Raw genomic sequence first — 22433 nt, 5'->3', positions numbered from 1 at the left:
CTTTTTGTGTCATGTAATGTTTATTGGTTTTCCTTTTTCCATGACCTGTGTACTGTATGAATGATTTTTTTTTCTTGTGTAGAAAATGGTGTAAATCAGAGGTAATTGAGAAAGGGGGAGGGGAAGAGTACAGACAATTTTTTTATTATTTTTTTTTTTTAGCAGAACTTAAATTAAATTTCTGGATCCAAAAAGGGTATTTGTAGCAAATGGCAAAAACAATTTTTCAGAGGATATAAAAAACATCTTTTAAATGCGCAACACACCTTCCAAAGCTAATATCGTATGCTGACTTTATCACAGGGAGAGTATAAAATCAGTTTCTTTTGGTGTAGGGATTTGGAGAAATCCCTCCATTCTGTAGCTGTATTCATTTGACTCCCTCTTTGTGTGTTTTCGTTTCCCCGTCGGCCTATCCAGCATTTCATTAGTCCTCAGTGCCAACACCACATTGTCTTAGATCCTGTCACGGCTTTGCCTTAAGCTAATACCCTCATCTCTCTTAGTGTACATCTTGTTCCCATTCTCCACTATCATACCTCAAACCATTCTACTCTTCCCTTCCTCTGACTAACCTCCGTTGTTTTTGCTTTCTGTTTTTTTTCTGTCTCACTTCTTCTTGCCCTTCTGAGGTGCAGGCTCAGGGCTCTTCCCCTCAGCTTGAGCCAGTTGTTTCTTCAGGTCCAACAGTTTGGCCACCTCCGCTGTAATCACGGCCTTCTCTGCCTTCTGGGCTTTGAGCGCTCGCACCTTGTCCCCCTGTGTTGGATAAAATGACGGGTTTTAATAGATTTCTCACACCCACATTTGTCTTTAAAAATGTTAGCTTAAATGGACAAATAGAGCGCAATTATCCGAGGCGGCAATTTGTGCGTTTGTAATTTTACGCGTCCGTCTTGGTTTGGAAATACTGAGAATTCAACATTTTTTACTGCCGCATTTATAGTAATAATGTAAAATAAAAAAATTAAGATAAAACAATTTTGATCAATTACCTACAAACTGAAGCGTTAACAGATTATTTTCCAAATAGCGATACCAATTCAATTTAGCTTTTAAATTTAACCATTATTTATTTCAGCGGCCAGTACCTTGTCGCGTGCGTGAGCCAATTTTTGGAGATCGTTTTCATTCCTTATGGAAGATTACGGATTATGGAAGACTATGTTTAAAACAAAACAATGGAATTAAAATGATATTATTGAAAAACAAAATCAGTTTGTAGTGCGAAGAAATGGCTTGTTGAGACCTAAAAATTTAAACACCGATGCTACTTTTATCCATCTGATGATGGATTTTGCCCTCTCAAGTTATTCAACTGTTATACATGTTTTTTTAAATCACAAAGCAGCTGTTTTTTTTTAAACTATCGCACACGATATATTATTTCTATTTATTCTACGATGGGCGTTAACATCAGACGCGGGGACTGCCGATGAAAACTAGCCATTCAGCGAACTCGGGTGCATTTAATTTTTTTTGAATGTTGATTTATACACTGTCCCGTTTCAAAAGAATTAAAGAATTCAAGTTCCAATAACAGATTACTAAAAATAAAAAATGCCAAAAAATTTCACATTTGGGTTTCGCTCAACAGTGCGTTCACACTAGCCAGCGATCTCACCTGCTCAGCCACAGCCTGTGTGAGCTGCTTAGCTTTTTCTGGGTCCACTCCGTTCACCGACGCCACCTCAGCAGCAGCAGCAGCAGCAGCAGCAGCAGCAGCAGGAGCTGGCACAGCAGCAGCCTGAGTGTTGGCAGCCTTCTGAGCTGTCATCTGAGGGAGGAAACAGACAGATGACGGCGTTTGAATTTGAGGCGTTTTGATGGTTATTATATTCTAGAGATTACTTGCTTAATTTCAGACAATAACACTCATCACTCAAAATGTCGAGCAGGATTGTATGAGTAAGTCGTGTGAATGGGCAGTGAATCACACCGGACACACGGGGATGAGTAAAAATAAAAATGTTAGATGAGGTGCTAGTGTCAGTGAAGGCATGCGGTAATCAACATTGACACAACAGCGCGACTCTTCACACACAAATACCGCTCAATACCTTTTTTTTAGGTGGTTCATCTTCAGGCTTGAGGCAAGCGGTTGAGGAGAGGGTTTAGAGAGGGATTATTTTTATCTATATGATGGATGCTCAATACATTATTTAAAAATTCATACTGTTTTTGCGCTGCATCATGTCTCACAACACAGATCAGTCTTAAGTGGAAATTCTTATGCACGACAGCAGTCTGACAGAGGCCCGTGAACGGCTGCGCATTAACAATTCTTTCTTATTTCATTATTCATAAATAGTCAACCTATATTACCACATAACATGACCGAACCGATGCACAGACCATTAGGCATCATAAACATCAAATACCTGCTGTCCACCAAATCTCTTCTTCAAAGCCTCAATCTGGTCCATCTCCAGTTTCTGGAACAGCGGACTGACCTGTGAATAAAACGAGGGAACAAAAGGTAGAAATTTCAAAAAAACATATGCACGAATATTTAAAAAGTTTGCGATTGTGGATCCAGCCCAAGGCCAGTGTAGCTGGAAAATTTAACCTGGAGGCTCTGTGCTCGTCTTTGAACAAAGAGGATTATGCAAGTAAGTAAGTAGATAACTATGTATGAGAAATGTGCAGAGGTTCGATCATGATCACCGCTCTTCAATGCTGCATTAGGAAAAAAGGCGTGATTTGTCAGATAAGTTGTGTGAACATGAGCATTGTGTATGTGCTTTAGAGTGACATTAGAACAGACCTCAGACATGAATTATAATAACGTTGGAGATTGAATGCAGCATTGGCAGCCAGCTCCAGCTGCAGATACAGGTCACCACAATACGGCCTGAAGGGACAAGTGGCCTGAGAGAAAGTTGCTGCTGGAAAGGCTGGAGCCTGGAAACACCGTTGGGGCTATTTTTCCTTTACTGTGTGTGTGTGTGTTCACATGACAACAATGTCCTCCAGCGCACTGAAATATTGACAGGCTGTTGCATCCTCATTGTATCACCCCGTGTCAACATACAGGAGGTTCCACAGGTTTGTGTGTCTGCACACGTATGAACAGTGTGTGTGTACTTTTTCAGATCGTACTCACAGTGCCAACGCGATGGCCGGCACTCAAGGCACACACAAAGGTGCCATTGCCTTGCAACATGGTACTGATGATAGACTGAGGTGCGTTGAGTTGATCCCTGATGGTTTGGCTGACCGTAGGCATGTATGGGAACAGCATCACGGACAGCAAGCAGGCGATGTTCACAGACACACCCGTCACTGTGCCCGCACGTAGCCTGACGAAGAGAAACAGAGATAAGTCAGTCAGTCAGACGGACAGACCGTGATTCTAAATGTTAGATCTTAATCACTGGCTGTAAATATTAATTTCTTTTTAGAATTGATTTCATGAAATCAATCTGCTGAATCAAACAACATTTTTCTGTGTTCAGAGATACATGAACCTTTTTTCCGTCAGTGTTCTTAATATAAAATGAGGATCACAGCTACCAGTGCAACCACAGAGGTACAGATTGTGATGAGACGGTCATGAAGATATCACCTTTCTGTGTCGTCTCCCTTGATCTTTCTCCAGGGTTCATTGACTTGAATGTACTGGTTGCCATGGCGAGAGATGTTGAGGATGTGTTTCAGAGCATCACGGATTCTGGAGGAACATTTGAGAGAAAATTTGATGACGGCCGACCAACGTTAATCTAAACTGAAGGAAGTTGTGCGACCAAAACCCATAATACAGGATGTACTATAATTGCGTCAAGATTTATCCCAAGATGACACTGCCAATCTAAAAGCTAAAATGAAAATTTACACTTACATAAACATTTTCATATTTTATTCATTTTAAATCCCTGACTTAAACTGATAAAAGACAAGAATATTTTTACATATTAAAAGAAATTTCACATAAATTGATAAATGTCTGTCTAAATCCCAACATTAACCTCTTGACAGGTACGGACTTGAATGGTCTTACTTGACTTTGTCCATAAGCTGGATGTACTGCTGCAGCTCCCAGCCCACCAGAGCCAGCAGCTTCTTATCTTCCTGCTGTAGCTCCATCGCAGGCACACAGCCGTCAAAGAACTTGGTGACAAACATGCCAGCTCTGGAGGAGAGAGGGAGAGGAGGGTTTTAATGAGACAGATAAAGACATTAAAATGGGGGTCAGGGAAAAATGTGAGAATGGAGAGAGAAAGGCAGCGAGAGAAGCCTTGAGAGGGAGGGAGAGCAAAACGAGAGAAGGGCACGTTACTTGACTTGCTAATTGTTTATAAATTATAGATTTTGTTGCTAGATGTAATACAGTGCTCTGCGAGTGTAAACTAACACAACAGTGTGCTGCGTTTGGAGCCAGTCATTCTTTAAATGAGTTTCATGTGTACATCAGGGTTTGTAGTGAGGTTTTTGTCACGTGTGATGCAACAGACTGTTCTATATTTTACACATCTCTCAACCTCTGGGGAAAGTCTGCCAAGCCAAAATGCCTTGACATAACTGTTGAATTAACAATGAATGTAACGATTCTGATGGGTGAGAATGAACTTTGTGTGACCTGCATTCTTAATTTGTTTTTTGATTAGTGAAACTGCCAAGCCCTAAGGGTTTCTCTTCATCCGGGAAAAATAAGAAAAAACAATATTCTTACTGTTATAATAGCTGAATCATCCCAATCAATAAAGTAACATTTGCTGTTGGTAAATATGAATTAGGGGTTTACCCATTTTGGTTTGCTGAGCTGATTATTTGTGAAATTCTCATTAGTCAACATTTCAACTGAGCAGCAATTAGCAGGAACACCACAGCCCAGGATCGTTTATGAATTTGAAAAAGCGGCATAAGATGGACACACTGTCGCTAATGATGTAGTGATTTAGTAACTGGTTCCAGGCAAGGACAGAATTTCTTTTCTGAAGCAGAATACTTTCTACCTCCAACACCTTAGGGTGGATGCAATCTACAAGATATTTTTGAACCAATTAGGCATCAACGCTGCTGCCCGAGACCAATTTTGAAGATCAAGGTACTTTGGGAAAAAAAAGCTGCTGAGAAAAATCTTTGATGTGGGATTTAACCCTGATCTTTTAAAAATCATTTGAGGCGATGTAATTGGGGCTAAATTACGCCATCCCAAACAAATTTAGAAAACTAGGCTGAGCCTCTTGTAATAGTTACAGCTCTTTTTTCCAACGAGTACAACAATCTGAAAACTTAGTTGTTAATTGGACCGGATGACAGTTTTGCTGCGTATTTACTTTTTCAGTGAAACTTATTACGTACAAAATGTGAACAACTTGAGGTGGATTGCCCGATTTTTTGTTTCACTGGTGACTGATTTTAACTGATCATAACAATTAAAACAGAAAAAGAAACCGAGACACACAGAAAATGTCACAAAGTTATATGGCAGGGAAAAGTATCAGGAAAAGGAGATTGGTGCAGGTTTTGTTGTTAGGATCATGGACGATCAAGGAGGATCACAAGTTAAATTTGGACATTTCTCATTTCTCACTGACTGATTCTTTACTGACTATATGTGATTAGAAGGTAGCAGAATTTAGCAGCTCAAGAGTTAGAAGGAGAGGGAAATAGTGATTAAGTGATAAAAAAAATGAAGACGGTAAAATAAAAAAAATGAAATAAATATAAAGGCTATGCACACCTTTAACATATACAGCCATGATGGAAAAGTATACCCATAATTGTGCTGCAATTTTTTAACAAGATGATTACCAACCTGTTGATAAAGTTGCCCAAGTTGTTAAGTAGCTCAGAGTTGTTCTTGGTAGCCATGTCAGCCCAGGAGAAGGCTGAATCCTGTCCTTCTGGACGCACGTACAGGAGGTAGAACCGCCACACATCAGACGGGATGTTCGTGTCCTTGGCCATGTCTCCAAACACACCCACGCCTCGGCTCTTGGAGAACTTAGTGTCCTCGTAATTCAGATACTCTGTTGGGAAGTTACAGCATAAGTTACCGCCAAAGCCAGACCTTAATTTCCAGTGTGAATGCACTGGACCATGATGTTGGTGTTACATAACTGCCAAACAGAGTGAATGTGCCATTAAAACCATTTTAAGCTCTGCTGTTAATCCAACTTAGTCTAACAATATAACATATGAATAATTAATCAACTAGTGAAATCATCAGTCTTACCAGTGGCAACGAGGTGGTTGACCAGAGTGTAGTTGTCCTGAGCTCCCAGTAGGGAGCAGGGGAACACCACACTGTGAAATGGCACATTGTCTTTGGCCATGAAGTTGTACAGCTCCACCTGATGGCAGAGAACCAACACTGCACTGTCAGGATGACATCATATTAGATCATCATGAGATCATCCAGTTCAAAGAGGACTTATCAGCTCTCCCCAACCCCCATCTCTCTCTCTCACTGTGCAAATACAGGCCATCACACACACATAACAGGAGCTCAATCCTGGGATTTTAGATGGAGAGGAGATGAGTCAGTGAGAGTGAAGAAGATAGGTTACCTTTTTTTTTATCTATAGGGTTTTAGGTCTTGTTTTTTTTTTTTTTTTTAAAGAACTTGCAGTCCACATGTAAATGATCTGGCTAGCTGACTTGCACGTGTTTTTAGCTCGACACTTACCGTTACCATATGTGTAGGAAGCTGAGAGGTGTGAAAGCTTAAAATATCATCTCATATATACACACACAAAATGTCAACTTGTTCCCCTTTTCTGAGAAAAGTTGATGACAGTATCATGGACCAAAAAAGGATTTTTATGAACACCTCATCTGACACCTTAGAGCATTATATTCCATTTTAGTTTGAATTGTCACTTGGTACCTGAATTTTGTGTTTTCCTTTATATAAATAAACACATTTGCACCATAAATTGCAACAGAAAAGGCACAACTTCACCAGAGCGCAAGAAATAAAGTGTTTGACTCCCTTGGTCTGTGCATTGTAGCTGGGTACAATACATAATCATCGAGTTCTCATAATCAAAGAGGTTATGTCTTCATCTGTTTCACATTAGGGTTATATGGGGCTAGGAATTAACACTGTTTTAATGGAGAGTGCAGAAGACCAGATGGGGCAATGAAAAAAACAATCAGACAAAATCTGTGCCAAGCTCTTGCATCAGTACTCTGCTCGGCTCATAAATTTTGATAACATGTGCGTTGGAGGTTGGGGTTACCTGATGAGGATTCTTCCACCACTTTTCCCATTTGTCGGTGTAGTTGGCGGTGATGGACAGATAACCAATGGGGGCGTCAAACCACACGTAGAACACCTGCAGAGGCAGCAAGAGTCATGAGTGACAAAGGATGCATTTTTTTGCAATGCTTTGCATCAAAGATGCAACGATTAATCGATGAATTGTCAACTACACCAGCTTTTACTATTTCAATAATTGATTAATTGGTTTGTTTGTGCAATTTTTTAAGGAAAAAAAAAAGGTCAAAATTCTCAGATTCCAGCCTGTTTAATGTGAATATTTTCTGGTTTCTTTATTCCTCTATGACAGTAAGCTGAATATGTTTTGATTGAGGACAAAACAAGACATTTGAGGAAGTCATCTATGGCTTCCCGAGACACTGACTGACATTTTTCACCATTTTCTGTCATCTAACGGTCCAAACAACTAATTGATTAATTGAGAAATTTTCAATAAATAATCAACAATGAAAAAAAGCCCTATTTAGTGTTATAGAAATTTCTGGACCACACGAATCACTTTAAAAAAGCACACAAAGATTAGGAGAAATTAAAGAATGACTTGGATACGAACATTAATTTCAATTGAGGATGTGACTTTTGTCAAATTTTCTTTAAAAAAGGTGCACTATGTAGTTTTAGACTAGAGATTCAAACTCAGAATTAGAGCCCAACCGATACAGACGTTAGGGAGTAACAAATTCCACTATCATATATCTACTGATATACACAATTTTTTTGCAATTATCCCTTAAATGTGGTTATCAAACACAGATAACAGAGGGAGGATATTTTACAATTTAACTATAAATGTTATCATCTAAAATTACATAACTGCACTGAAAAAGTCAACTTAACAAGGAAAATAAATAAATATAAATTGCCCTTAAGCATCTCTTTCTGCCTAACAGTCTTAAAAAAAATAAGCTTGGTTGATAATATCGGCCAACTGATGCATCAGTTTTGTATTTATAAAAAGGTACAATACAAACTCATATATTCATTTCATATATTTCCATATTTTCTTCTCCAAAATGATATGATGCACCTTTAAATATTAATCTTTGAAGAAAGTTTAGAGGTGTGTACTTAAAGAAGTGGTCAGCATTCAAACATGTTAACACATGCCAGATTTAGAGAGTCTCCCAGTGAAGCACAGGAGTGCTATTAGAGAGCACTGCAGTATCATCAGTCACTGCAGCATTTGTAAACAGATAATGAAGTGCACAGTCATTCTCAATGTTTAATTAGGGACCTGACCTCAGATATTAAGTGTTTGCCTTCATTATTTTCTCAGCAGGGGAATTAGCTCAGCAGTAGAGCTTTATTATGCTTCAATACATGAGGAAAAAAATGTTTGTGAGTGCTGGTGTGTGCATCTTATGAATTATTTTTTTTACTCTGGGCAACAACAGCAGACCTTCTCTTTGAAGTCAGGATGAGGTACTGGTGTTCCCCACTTCAGGTCCCTGGTGATGCAGCGAGGTTTGAGTCCATCTCTCAGCCAGGAGCGAGTGATCTGTTTGGCATTTGCTGTCCAGTCTCCTGTGCTGGTTGACTTGTCCAGCCACTGCTCCAACTGAGCTTCAAGCTGCATGACAGAAAGAAGTAGAATGATAATGCTGGCGAAAACAACCAAATGCCTTAACTCTAAACCACAGCTCAGAGAGAGTAAAGCAGTTTATGTAATAAATTTACCACAGGGATAACTGCCTTCCAAAAGCTCTGTGACTTGGAATTACACTTAATTCTTTTACTTTCTTAACAAGCCAACTCTGTCTCCATCCCTGTGAACAACAATCACAGTCTAAACTGTAGAATGGACAATGCAGTGTGAAAAAACATACCTTTGGCAGGTCCAGGAAAAGATGTTTGGAGGAGCGGATGACTGGAGTCTGCCTGCAGACCTTACACTGGGGTTCCTGGAGAGGAGAGTCATAAACAATGATCAGCACCAGTGAGGCTGACTTCTACTTGATTTTTAACTGAAATTGCAATTTGGAGAGCTCCAGTGCAGCAACAAAAGTCTGTATTCTAGATTCATAGTTTGGTATAGTACAAGTGGATAATATATTTAGTTAAACAGAATTCTAAAATATCAGCCCAGACATGTACTGCTGCTTCAGTAAATTATAAATTTTGAATAAATGGTGCAGCTGGCATCATATACCTCATTCTCAAAAATATTGATGTGACCATATGTCACATTTGTTCTCTAGAGGCTGTTGAAAGTCCCTCTGGGAAATGTAGGAAGTCACTAACTGATGTGAATTCAGAGATGGCAAGGTAGGGCAAAGTAAAAAAGGCAAAAGATACAGAAGTATCCGCTCTCGTACCAACAGATTATGTTGCAACTTCTTCTCTCAGGCTGTGAGACTCCTTTTGTCATCTTCAAAACTCCACCATGAAAAATGACTTTTTTAGTAGTCTTGGGAATTTTTGTGTGTAGTATAGTATAGAGTTTCGTTATATAAACCTTTGTTGTGAAATGAAAATAAAATTCTTCTTCAAAAATGGTATGGCATTTAACAACACCATCGTTCTTGTTCTAATAGTCAATTAATAATCATCATTATCAATCATCATCTTCAACATGCTCCTTCAAACTCACCCTGAGCTCCACAGCATTGATGAGGCGCCCACACTTGTCACACTGGTCGCCACGAGCTTCTGGGTAGGCGCAGTGGGGACAGATGCCTTCTACAAAGCGGTCGGCAAGGAAGCGCTGACAGTTTTCACAACGGAGCTGCTCCACTGTGTCTTCCATGAGAAAATCATGCTTGTGGAGTCGCCAGAAAATATCCTGGGCTATCCTAAACGGATAACAAGGGGACTAGTTGATTGAAAGATACTTTAGGGGCTGTGCCTGGGATGACAAAATGTTTGTCTTTTGACCAGAGTTTAAAAAAAAAGGTGGATGAACTGATCCTATTTTTCGATTGGCTGGAAAATGATGCAAGCTTAAGATACAGAACAATATATACTAGAAAAAGAAACTGAAGGAAAGAGAGTTTGTGTTATTGATTTAACAAAAGCGTGACGTAAAATGGTACAAAAAAACAAAGCTGCTTGTAATCTATGGTGTGTGATAGTAAATCTTAAATGCAAGACCTAACACCCAAAGCACTTTTCAAAAGTCTTTAATCTGTGGGCTGTTTTCATTTTTCAAAGTAGTTCAACTGCATTGCGTTTCATGCCTTTTATGTTGTACTCTATCAAAGCAAAAGGCCCCATAAAACAAGAGTTTTTATCTCTGTAATCCTTTTCTGTGTACAAGTTCAAGAATTCAATTCTCTTCTTTATTGAAAAAAAGTGACTCTTTTGTTTCCACATATAAGTAGGTAAACCCACAAAAAAAACCAAAATCTTTCCAGGTCTTTATTTGAACACCCATACAAACAAAAATAAGCTGACAACTTATCCTCCATAAGAAGAAGTCTACTCTTTTGCTTTCATTGTTTCAACAGAAGAAAGAGAAACAACTCATCCATATTTTTAGTTACCTACGACAGTGTATTAAAGCCTTTGTAGGGAAAAAAAATAATTAATTAATGGAAAAACATTAAAAAGAAATTATGGAGCCAGGGGAGCATCCAGCACAAGTAACATCCAGTAAAAAACCTCAGATGTTCTCAGAGAGTTAAGTGGACTTCCAAGAAATTGCCTGTTGATGTAACCAGCGATATCCTTGCATCTGTGCATTGTGTTGTAGTTCCTGATGCACAATTTTTTTCTAAAATTTGTGACTTTTATGTCAGAGAATTTCCCTTTTTTGGTGCACATTTATGAGTTAATAATCTCAGAGAATATTCTCTTTTGTTGTAAATTGGAGATTTTTTTCACATTCTCCGTATTTTCCCTTTTTCTTTTTAATGGCTCAAATATGCAGTCTAAGGTGCCTCATCAATATTATAAAATGGATAATTTGACTTGAGAGTTAAAATAAATGTTTTTAAAAATATCTTTTTCCTTATTTGATAAACCTTGAAATTGTAAGCAATAACCTACATTCTTCAATCATGTTCAATAATCTGAGATTAAGTAAAGTAGACTTTAAGCTTGAGAGGGCTAGACATCCACACTAGTATCTACTGCAAGATCAGAGTAATCCTATGTTACGTAACTGTATAGTAATCGTATGGAAACGTGCCCTTTCATAAAGCCAGACAGTAAAAGAACCACACCCAACCCTTGAGAGGACCAGGGTCAGGGAGCTCACATAACAGCAGATTACATTTTTACACACAGGCCAACTGCAGCCGCCTCCCTTGCTTCCACTTACTCTGTCTGCTTCTCAGTGGTGGTCCTGCCAAAATAATCGAAGTCAATCTGGAACCACTTGTAGATGCTGGAGTGAATGGCGTGATACTTGTCGCAGATCTGCTGCGGTGTCAGACCCTCCTCTCTGGCCTTGTTCTCTGTTGCTGTGCCGTACTCATCTGTGCCACACACAAACAGCACGTTCCAGTCTCGCAGACGGCCGTACCTTCAAGGAGGAGATGCATGGAGTCAAAATATTAAGACATCATAGACACTCGGACAGAGGGATGGTAATTGATGAGGACAGATGTAGTAAGAAAAAGAAATGAAGGAAAAAGATGATGTTGAGTTCGAGTGAATATTATATAACATATGCATTATATATGCACAAGATTGTATATGATCTCATGTAAACGTTTTTAAAATGAGTTTGGTGCAGAGGTCTATATTTAATTCATGATCATCAGTATTTTGTTGGCACCTATGTAGACAGGAAAAAGGAATTCAAATCCTACCTGCAGAAAACGTCAGCGCTGAGGACGCAGCCAATGATGTTGCCCAGGTGGGGAACATTGTTGACATAAGGCAGGGCGCTGGTCACGAGCAGGTTTCGCTTGCCCTCTTGTGGTAAACTGGTAGGAAAACAAAACAGATCTAGGCTTTAATCTGCTTATCTCATTACTCCTTATGGGTTAGAGTCTACATCCTCAGTCAATTTTCTACATGCTGCAGCTAAACCCACTCTACTCTAATTCTGTTGGATGATCACTTGACAAAATAACTTTTCAGGAACAGAAACAGGCTGCTCTTCTTTAGACTGCACATGACGGTTGCTGGGTGAAGTTTGTGGGACTGTCCCACAGGAAGATGATAATGTGACCCCCAAAAACATAATTTAACACCCAAAACTGCAGAATATACACTCTTTGCAAGTTACTATAAATAATCTGCTTAATGCCTAGAATAGAAAACAGCACTTAAATTACTTACATAGGGTGCTGTCTGTCTGTAGTCATTGGGCAGGCGTTCAAACCTTTACTCCAGGTGAGAGCAGCTGCCTCCATCTCCGCTTCTGAAACCGCACGCTCACCTTCATCACCCTAAACAAACATTTACATATAGAGAATCGTTGGGTTAGTTAGTAATCTCCATGATCAGATATTTGTACTTTTAATCCTGCTGTTTTATTAACTTGTTAAATTAATTTAAATGTAACATTTGTAAAATATTATGACTGTGGACAAGTCTGAACTCTAAATTGTTAATGATAAGTTTTATCTGCCACTGAAAGCAGTGAAACAATAACTCTAGCTGTTCCATTGATGTAAAATAACATAATATCCAAATTGGCTCAATTTCAACATGAATGTTAAACAAGCAGAGATCAGATGAGGCACTGCAGTACAAACACAAAGATGGTCTTGTTTTCAGCACATTTGTATAAACTCACAAGAATCATTTTTGACCTTTAACACCTGACCTTTCAACCTCTAACCCCGAAGCTAACGCATTTAGCAATCTGACATACACACACTCCGCATCCTCCTCTGACATCGAGCCGTAACTGCCGCTTCTATATTTGACTGACACCTGCTCAAATCCTCCAATCCAGTGCTCACTAAAGAAAGAAATGGAGGATTAAGAAAATGGTGATGTAACCTCTACATGCTGCATGTTCTATATCCTAACACGGGTGTCAATTTAGCTTTCAGAGAGCCAGGTTAACTCTCACACGGAAACTGCATCTGCTTTACAAGAGAGCCCTGCTTAGTTTAAGTGAGGTGAATTTGAGCCTTGCAACCCTTTGAATGCTTTAACTTTCTTCCCCAAAAAAAGTACAAATGCTACAGTGGAGTAAAGACAGAAAATGTGGGAAAGGAAATGTGTGACATTGTCTCACAAGGTGTTGTTTGTGCAACTTTAGATCAAAGAAAAAAAAAAGCCAATACATTTTCTTGGAAACCTCACAGGGTGTACATGTTTCCTCAGGCATAAGCATGAGTAGTTAGGCACTGAAGCACCTCTGAATGCTTTTTGTTCAGTAAGAGGGCTTTAAGTTTAATAGTTATCCTGATGATCCAGCTGATACCTCAGTAGGGCTGCTGTTGCATTGCTGAGTGTCTCTGCACAGGCTGCTCCGAGGGGCAGGCTGCCTCTGCATGAAGCTCTTCATGCCCTGCAGGCCTTTTCCCTGTAGCACTTTCTGAGCAGCAGACTGGAAACTGTGCATAACAGCCCCACGGTCAAACCAAGTCTTCACACACTTACATTCACCTGAAAAGGAGAGCAAAGGGGTTGCGGTAAGGACCGTTCGAACATAGAGAACAGAAAAAAAAATGGAAATAAAACAACTGAAAATAAAATAAAGAGAGACTGTAGGTGAAGTAAGAAGACAAAGACTCTCTAAATGAAAATAGGGAAGAAGAATTAGTTAATTGATGCACAGTTTATGCATGGCCAATAACAAGTTTATTATTACTTACCCAATGCTAGTGAAGAATCAGATAAAACAGGGTACAGCGCAGCCCACAAAACAACATCAGCAACTGAAACGGCTTTCTGAAACACAGCAAAGTTTAATGAGCATTAATTTTTGAAGCAATTAAAATTCAAAGTTGAGATCACGATAATTAAACACGGTTACGTATCGACTTTGGAAACATCATGTATTTATCAAACCGTTAAAAAACGTGTCTTTTAAACAGTGGCTTTCCCTTAAATTCTATAATAATAAAATACATAATACAATAGATATAAATACCTAAAAATGGGACTCTTGTCCTTTTTTAGCACTAATAGATGTGCACCAAACTCCAAGCGGCAGCTGGCTTGTTCGGGTTTTTTGCAAACAACACACTTTTCCGCAGTGAGCTGAACTACACATACCACAGTCTGGCTGAGAGTGAGTTTGGGATTTTAGGTTGGTGTGAAAGCACACCACTGTAAAGGAAAAGGGGTTTGCTGGATTTTTTTTCATAAGACAAACTGAGAGCATCATATCATCATTGCGAAATGGAATGCAGAACAATATCCCTTTTATCTCTTGTTTTCATAACTGTGAGAAGCCAAAATATTAGCTGAAAATAAAATTTGATTAATCACCACCACTATTCCCGAAGTTGCCATGTGTTGTTTTCCTGTCACCCCATCAAAAACCTAAATACTTGCTGTTTTGAGAGCCGTAAAAACAATAGAGAAGAAGGATCTGCACGACCCCCTGTGACTTTAGACATACAGAACAACCATGAGGAAGACTATTTTCAGTATGATTGTTTTTTGTGTGTTTACATCTCACTAAATATGGACTGTGTTCACTTCCTCACTGTGAGAACAGTGTGTGAGAACCACATTTTTTCTTGAGCTTTACACAGAGTTCCTCCAAGCCATGCCAATCACCAAGAGACTTAACAAAACATTTTTCTGTACACATGAAATATATGATAGACACGGATGACTTGTTGCCACAGGGGCTGAAAATAGCATAGAGAACTGAAACACCCACCCACTCACACTCTGGCACATCTGTAACATAAGGGACCTCCTCCCCAGATAAATCGTTCTAACTTAAAAATGCATCACTAGCTCTACATGATCAGCTGAAAAAAGATAAATAAAAAAAGAAATGTTGCCGGAGGAGCCTGATGTAGCACAGAGGAGACGCTCAGTTAAGCTCAGCTGAGCTTCCAAAAAGACGTCGTGAACTTTTGACTTGATCATATATTGTATAGACTGAAAAGGCTTTGTTTGAGTTAGTATGTTTGTCTTTATCTTCTAAATACAACTAAATAGGCACTGGATAACAGGAAGTGTTGTAGCTGAACAGGAGATGGTAATGCTGTACCCCAGTTAAATATGGCGTGTTCCCCTTGCTCAAGCTTTGGTCCAAGTAGTTTAGGGGCCCCTGGAGGACCTTGAACACCTCTGATCCTTTTCCTTGCAGCACTGCTATGTGGAGGGCCTCTAGCAGTGCAGGCTGCACAAAAAAAGACAAACAGAGGTTAATTAGAATTGATTGAATGACATTAGAGTAAGCAGTAAAACAAAGAAGCATGGCTGAGGTTAAACAGTTAATTTCCTTAAACCCTACAGATTTCTGGTGTACATTGCTCTTTTAAGAGCATGAGTTTAAATCATTTGGCTGCATGGATTCTTGTTGGCTTGAGCTTACACAGAGGTTAAGTGTTTTGTATAACAGATTACCAAATAACTGAAAGGTCTGTTTTTTTTATGTCAAGCTTACCTGGAGTGTTGTGGCCTCCCATTCAAGCCACTGATTGCAAAGTTCACTGGAGTCTTGTCCATTAACTTCAAACAGGTATCTAAGGTGTTGAAAGTGAGAAACAGAAGGAAGTCCTGACAAACAGTTGCAGCTTAAAAAAAATGTAATCTGATCTGTTTCAAACAAACACGTATCTATCTTTGGACAAACTGTAGGTATGCTGTCTAAAGTAGTATAAAGGTAAGTAGTACATATGTGGTCCTGTGCAGAGGTAGATTTATGTAGGAATATGGTTATTAGAGTGAGTTACGTTAATCTACATTTTGTAAACAGGTAAGTGCAAGTATAAAGTAAAAAAGTATTAGGTTCAGTGGTAAGATTTGTAACATCAGAAATGTGAACTTTCAAACAGAAGAGCATGTCTTATTTTGAGAAAAATTAACAGATGGATAAATTAAATTAGATCAAATGTTTGTGGCACAAAAGACTTTGTGAATTCAAGATTAAGGCTAATGAATTAAAATAAGCTGCTATTTATTTTTAATTTTGGTTTCATTTGTGGGGCTCACAGCATTAACAACTGAGGAGTTACTGCCAAAGCTGGCTGCATGACTAGATACTGAGATGCCTGAGATAAGTGAAAATACATTTTTGCTGTTCAACTTGCCCTTTTGGATATCTGATGAGCTACAGTATATAGAGACAGTGAGTAATAGCCTCTACATTCATGCCAACTTGCACTTGGCATTTGAAGGAGATTATTAAATCTACTGACCGGCAGATGGCATTGGAGCTGAAAAGGTGCTGCCCACTAGGCAGGAGCAGGGCTGGCAAGGCTGGACGGCTAAGGAAGGGCACCACTTTTTCTGAAAAAATAAAAATAAATAAATAAATCACACTGTTTCTTCAAAAAAAAAACCTAAACAAATAAAATTGGTAGACAACAACAACAACAACAGTAGACAAGATTGTTATGTGGATGAGCTTGTTTCTAGACTAGTTAGACTTGATTCTTCATCTGGGTGAATCATGTTTTTCAAACCGTGAATCTTTTTTTTTTTTTAATGGTTGTTTATAGAGAGTAGAACATTTTAGATCCAGTGGATCTAATCAATTTCTACTCTTCCTGAGCAGAGATTATATCAGAATTCAAAGCTGCATCTTAAAGGAGAACTAATAGCACAAGGCTCTTCAAATGGTTCAAGGATAATCTTGTAATCAAATTCTTAGCCTCAATACTTATCAGTGAGTTTACTAGAATGATCTATGAAGAACACAAAGGTCACGTGGAAAGTCAAGGATATTTTTTAAATCTGGAATTTATCAGAACTCAGGACGAATCACCACGAGAGGATTCTGATAATACATGATTACTCATGTCTTCATTTCAACAACATAATTTGATATGTTATGGTGGCTCTAGGATTTAATACAGCAGATACAACAGGAGTAACATTTATTATTATATTTACCTAATAAATGTGCAATATTTCAAACTTTGTAATGAATTAAATTGGTTAGTTGGTTACTCCTCCATAAACAGTAAACTAAATATCTTTGGGTTGTGGATAGGGATACAATTAACTTTTATTTTCATCACTGATCAATCCGTTGATTAATTTCTCGATTAATCAGTGAGTTGTTTGGGCTATAACATGTCAGAAAATAGTTGAGATATATGTGAATGTAAACAAAAATATTCAGTTTGCTGTCATAGAGGAGTAAAGAAAACAGAAAATATTCACCTTTAAGAAGCTGGATTCAGATAATTTTGGAAATTGTCAAGAATTGATCTTCAAAATTAGGGCTGTCCTGAATACCATTCTAGGGGCTTCAAAAGTTCAGTGAGAACAACTAATCGATTGATCATTGCAGCTCTAGTTGTGGACAAAAAAGACATTTGAGGATGTCATCTTGGGCTTTGGGGAACACTAGTCTGTTTTGTTTTTGGACATTTTTTTATTTTACCATTTTATGACATTTTATATTTGGCTGCAGCCCTATAATGAATCAGTTGATAAATAAAAAACAAACACCCCTAATTCTGTTTATATACATAATGTATTTCTGAGTTCAGTCCACTTCATTCATACACTGTGGCTTCATGCCAGATGGCCCTGATTATTCATCTCTGTGATCCAGCTGCCAAGAAGGACTAGCACACATCTGGGACTTGGAGTGAAGCCTCTCTCACATGTCAGACACAATCAGACCATAAGCCTGAAGCTGCCTGGGATGTTTACCATTTAATTAGAGTCTAATTCCCCATGCACAGCAGCTTCTAGATGATGCTCCACCGTGCAATGCATCCAGTGAGAAATACCCCAAGTCACAGCAGCATGACCAGCTCATATGTTGTAGCCATATTCTCTTGATGCAAAACAATACAACATGTGAAACTCATTGCTGAACTATGCCTGGGGAAGACTACTTGTATTAAAACAGCCTCTCTTGAAGCCTTTCTCAAACTTGGGTCAAAGATGACCATTAATTGCCCCCCCATCCCAAGGAGGGATGAGTGATCTGGTCAAAATATCAAGATCAAGATCATCAAACAGACTTGTGTCACTGTCAATAATTCACATTACGACATGGTTTAGATTACAGTCACAAGTCCAACCTGAATTTTTAACCTGTTGGACCTCTCTCCTCTCCTCTCCTCTCTCTCTAAATGAGCCAGCGTCTTCTACATTTTTTAGGTCCTTGGTTCTCTAATCAAGCTTTTTGGGTGCAGCTTGATCAAACTGGCAGGGAATAAAAGCCTCACACTGTAAGCGAACTTAGATTTTGTTCTTTGTCCATAAAAACATTGACAATTTTTGAAAATAAAAAGTATAACAAGATATAGTGAGATATATATTGTTACTGTCTCTGTATAATAAAACCCTGCAACTTGACAGTGCAAATCAAATCATAATGTTTGTTCAGATAAAACCCAATAAAACGCACACAACAGCAAACCGGACTGTTATGCAAGGTGAGCTTGTTTATAGAGTAGTTATACCAGTTTCTTCAACTGGCTGAAACCTGTTCATTCATACCGTAAATGCGTATTTGATGGCTGAGTTTTCAGACACAGAGAAGAATAAATAACATCTAATTCAGGTCTACACTTCCTGGGTACATTTAAACTGGAAATCCAAGTAAATCTAGACTGTCGAAGACATAACATCTGTAGCTATAGGTTGGTGGGCTACACTGTACAGGTAGAAGCCTAACACCTCTTAAACAAAGGCTTCATGAAGCTACACGAACAAACAGCACTAAAACAAGGCAAACAAAGCAGTGATGTACAGTAAGAGTTTTCTAGCTGCTTCAGATGCAGACACAGGTGGACTGTCCACTCCATTCATCAGTGACTGACAGACAGGATGACAGCTAGCTAGCTAGCTTGCTATTCCAACCGTCAGTTACAGCACAAACTCAGCTCAAACCTGATGAAAACCACATATTACGATTACCCACTGCTGCTCTTTAGCAAACGGCAGCTGTTATAAATCTCTTCTACATGTAAACCCACAGACCAATTTAAGCTAACCATGCTTTCTTACCTTCGTGGTTGACATACTGAACGTCACACTGAACTCCGCTCACTTCTAAAGCAGCTAACACCTTTAGGCAATGCGGGTTGCCTTCACTTACGAAGAGCTTCATCTGGCCGTTGACAACAACTCTGCTTTGTTTGAGCCGGCTTTAATGATGGCAGTATTTGTACTTTAAAACAAGACAAGCAGCTGCTGTTGTTAGAAAGTTTGCCAGTGAGTGCCGTCCACACGCTGATGCAAGCGGTGCTCGACCTTTTACACATGGCGGAGATGTAGTTTTGGAGCGGCGCCTGCGTCGTTTACATAAACGGTAGCTGTCTATTAAATAGACTACAACTCCCATGAACCGTTTCCGAGAGCGTAACATTCGACGCGCATTAGGTGTGCTTGTTTTCTTTGTCACTGTAGCACCGCCGGGCGGGATACATTTCTAGTGATGTACATTACAAACCGGGCGACGTCCTGTGCTTAAACGCGCGCACTCCAGCGCCGCTTGTTCAGTTATTTGATTGGTTCTGTGTAAAATCATATTGGGCGATTGTAGCCAATCAAAAACTAGCAAACCCACACAGCAGAAGCTATTTTTTTTTATCCACTTAGAGCGCCAGGAGGATGTATGACCATGGGCTGCACCGGGCAACTTAGTGCACACGTATGACTGTTAATTTGCAAAAGTGTACGGCGGAGTTCTTCTCTGTGCTTCCGTTGCCTGAATTATGTGAATTCATCAAGCTTTTTTATTCACGCCGCGAGAAAAGACGCAACTCCTGCTCGCTCCGCAGTTCACTCCAAAAACACAACAGAGCTGTCATCATCACGCCGCTGCAAGGTGAGTGAGTGATGTTGAGTCCCTCGAATGCAAAGATGAGATTTCTGCTAAACTGTTTGGTCAGAAATGTTTATTTTTTCCCCCCCTTTAGGAATTATCACATAAATGCAGGAGGAAATATTTCATGCAAGATTAAGAGTTTCTGTTGTTCACTCACCATCGGTATTATAATCTCCTGTGGCATTAGTGCAACTATGGTATAAACCATACAGTTATGCACCGAAATAAAATGTACATTATATTTTACAAGTTGTTAGATTACATTATTTTGTCACTGGTCACATCTGAGTACAGGTTTAAAAGAGTATGAATAACATTGTCATACCATATCTCTTGGCTTTAATGGTCTTTGCATTTAATTATCATCATTCTGTACATTTACAGTTGCTTGTGTTTTATTTTGAAATATACATTTTAGTCTGATTCCATATAAGGCTGATTTCAGCTTTTATCTAGTGGATACAGTTACAATGCATGTCATAGTGCTCCCATCTTCTGTAAAGTTTGTGCAAAACAAAAAAAGTTGTCATCCAATGCTGCAAATCTAATGTTTAGCAACATATAGTAAGTCTGGCCTCCACAAAAAGCTCATACATACATTTTGCTGTTACTAAAATAACTTTATACTTTTTCCAAAACACCTTATTTTTCCACACCATAGTGTCAAACCGCATGTAGCTGACAATATACTGTCACAACCGCGGCAAGAGAACCACAAGGAGCTAACTGTGACGACTCACCATGTACCTATAACCACCTTTTAGAGTTTCCTGTACCGCCCCTCCCCTTATACACTCACGTTTTGACATCTTATGCACTTTTTGTATTTTAGGCGATGATGCATTCTCACATATGTCATCACTACAATGCTGCTGGCTCCATTTCCCGGTCATCAGAAGCCACACTGATAAGAATCGCTAATCTCAACACTTTACATATGACAGACCTCGTTTCATGCGGAAATATATTTGCATGCTACTGCAAGTTGTAGCCGTGTATATGCTTCACAGAGAGTACATGGACGGGTTAACCACAGGGTGTGATGGAAATGGTTTGACTGACGCATTGCATTTTTGTTGTTTCATAATCTTTCTTAAGTCCATGCAAAGCAGGAGATTTGCTCCCCTTTTCGCCAGCCTGTGACGACACAGGCTTGAAAGATTATTCTCCAGTTGCAACACTGACTGATTAAAAGTGCCCCGTACCATGTGCAGTATTAGCAGGGGGGTTACAAGTTCGCTCTAATTGCTTGTGTGCTTCACTGTCGTGGATGAAGTGTCAAAGACAGATTGAGAGACTGAAGTGTTTCACATCGTGGTGTGTTCCCAGTCAGATTATTCTGCTGCTTCGGGATATCTGAGCAAGTCATATATCTCCTTTTTTTCTCTCTCAGAGTGTGAGAGACGTGAGAGTGTGTCTGCTTGCATGCAACGGCTGTGGAGCAAAATTATAGAGTAGCAGACCACGAAGTGAAGCAGAACCTCATCTGGTTTGTGCCAGGTGACAGTAGGACTGCAACTAACAATTATTTTGAATCATTTAGTGTATAAAATGTCAAAAATGTGCAAAATGCTCATCAAAAAGGCCCAAGGTGATGTCTTCAAATTGCTTCTTTTGTCAAACTAACACTCCAAAATCCAAAGATACTTCTTCTACTGTCATAAATGACAAAGAAAAGCAGCAAATCTTAACATTTAAGAAGCTGGAACCAGCCAATGTTTGACATTTCTGCTTGAAAAATGACTGAAACGATTCTATAATGAAAATAGTTGGCAAGTGGTTGTCTTTGGACCAACTAATCGATTAATCAGCTAATCGTTTTAGCTTCATTTGACAGCCATAACACAATGGTTTCTCTGCATGCAGTTTTGTTTTTTGGGATTTTTTTTACTGGTATGTCTTTTTAGATGACATTGGTCTGTTGAAAGGTACTGTGGTTGATTACATAATCAATGGAATCAGGTCTAACTCGAGTTTGTCAACCTTTTCAACCCTGTGACCCCATTTCTGTGTCACAAGAAACCTCACTCGACCCAAAAAGGTCAGGTGGCTTACTTTCGAGAGCAAGTGGTAGGCTGAACAGACTACATAAACATGATGGTACATTGAAAACGTATTCATTTTTATTGATAATATATCAAGAACATCAGTATGTACACACAGTTTCCAGGTTATTTCTTACAACTCGCCGAGTTTCTAATATTCAGTGTATGTTTAAACAGTTAGAGTTAGAGAGGTGATGATTCAACATTGTTGTCACTTTAGCGGCTGTAGGGTTTCCAGATCAATGTTTGAGTCGTTTGTTGGAGTCTGTACCAAACAAACATGTTTTCTTACATCTTGAGAACATGATTTGTAGGCCAGGGCATC

The 22433-nt window shown here is 39.1% G+C and overlaps 2 protein-coding genes across 4 annotated transcripts in view; one reads left to right on the top strand and one right to left on the bottom strand.

Annotated features, from left to right (window-relative positions):
• Position 1: 1 nt before the first annotated feature.
• On the bottom strand, positions 2 to 19483 carry mars1 (methionyl-tRNA synthetase 1). Its single transcript, XM_073467765.1, has 21 exons — positions 19241 to 19483; positions 16465 to 16555; positions 15711 to 15789; positions 15312 to 15443; positions 13954 to 14029; positions 13560 to 13744; positions 12461 to 12570; positions 11986 to 12102; positions 11493 to 11696; positions 9822 to 10023; positions 9058 to 9132; positions 8631 to 8801; positions 7191 to 7286; positions 6182 to 6299; positions 5762 to 5975; positions 4001 to 4132; positions 3569 to 3673; positions 3107 to 3302; positions 2382 to 2453; positions 1625 to 1777; positions 2 to 759 (listed from the first exon to the last, which is right to left on the bottom strand). The coding sequence occupies exons 1-21, from the start codon at positions 19341 to 19343 to the stop codon at positions 610 to 612; spliced, it is 2781 nt and encodes a 926-aa protein (XP_073323866.1). The 5' UTR covers positions 19344 to 19483; the 3' UTR covers positions 2 to 609.
• Positions 19484 to 19850: 367 nt separating this feature from the next.
• The window catches only part of arhgap9 (Rho GTPase activating protein 9), a 54067-nt gene continuing 51484 nt past the window's right edge, over positions 19851 to 22433 (top strand). The window contains exon 1 of one of the 3 annotated variants that reach the window (XM_073468633.1): positions 19851 to 20063. The gene's annotated coding sequence lies outside the window, so the exon portion shown is untranslated. The remainder of the gene's footprint in view (positions 20064 to 22433) is intronic. The other 2 variants (XM_073468634.1, XM_073468635.1) reach the window with 2 other exon arrangements.

Source organism: Pagrus major, chromosome 6 (genome assembly GCF_040436345.1).
Source record: "Pagrus major chromosome 6, Pma_NU_1.0".
In the NCBI taxonomy this organism is placed as follows: Eukaryota; Metazoa; Chordata; class Actinopteri; order Spariformes; family Sparidae; genus Pagrus; species Pagrus major.
This window is presented reverse-complemented; position numbering and strand designations above follow the sequence as displayed.

What these genes read in the sequence shown, in the direction of transcription:
- mars1 (XM_073467765.1), bottom strand. Translation starts at nt 19,343, where the DNA reads ATGAAGCTCTTCGTAAGTGAAGGCAACCCGCATTGCCTAAAGGTGTTA. An exon ending in AGCTCCAATGCCATCTGCCG is followed by an intron (nt 15,790 to 16,464) that starts GTCAGTAGATTT and finishes TCAACACCTTAG; the next exon opens with ATACCTGTTTGAAGTTAATG. An exon ending in TCAATGCTGTGGAGCTCAGG is followed by an intron (nt 9,133 to 9,821) that starts GTGAGTTTGAAG and finishes TCTCCTCTCCAG; the next exon opens with GAACCCCAGTGTAAGGTCTG.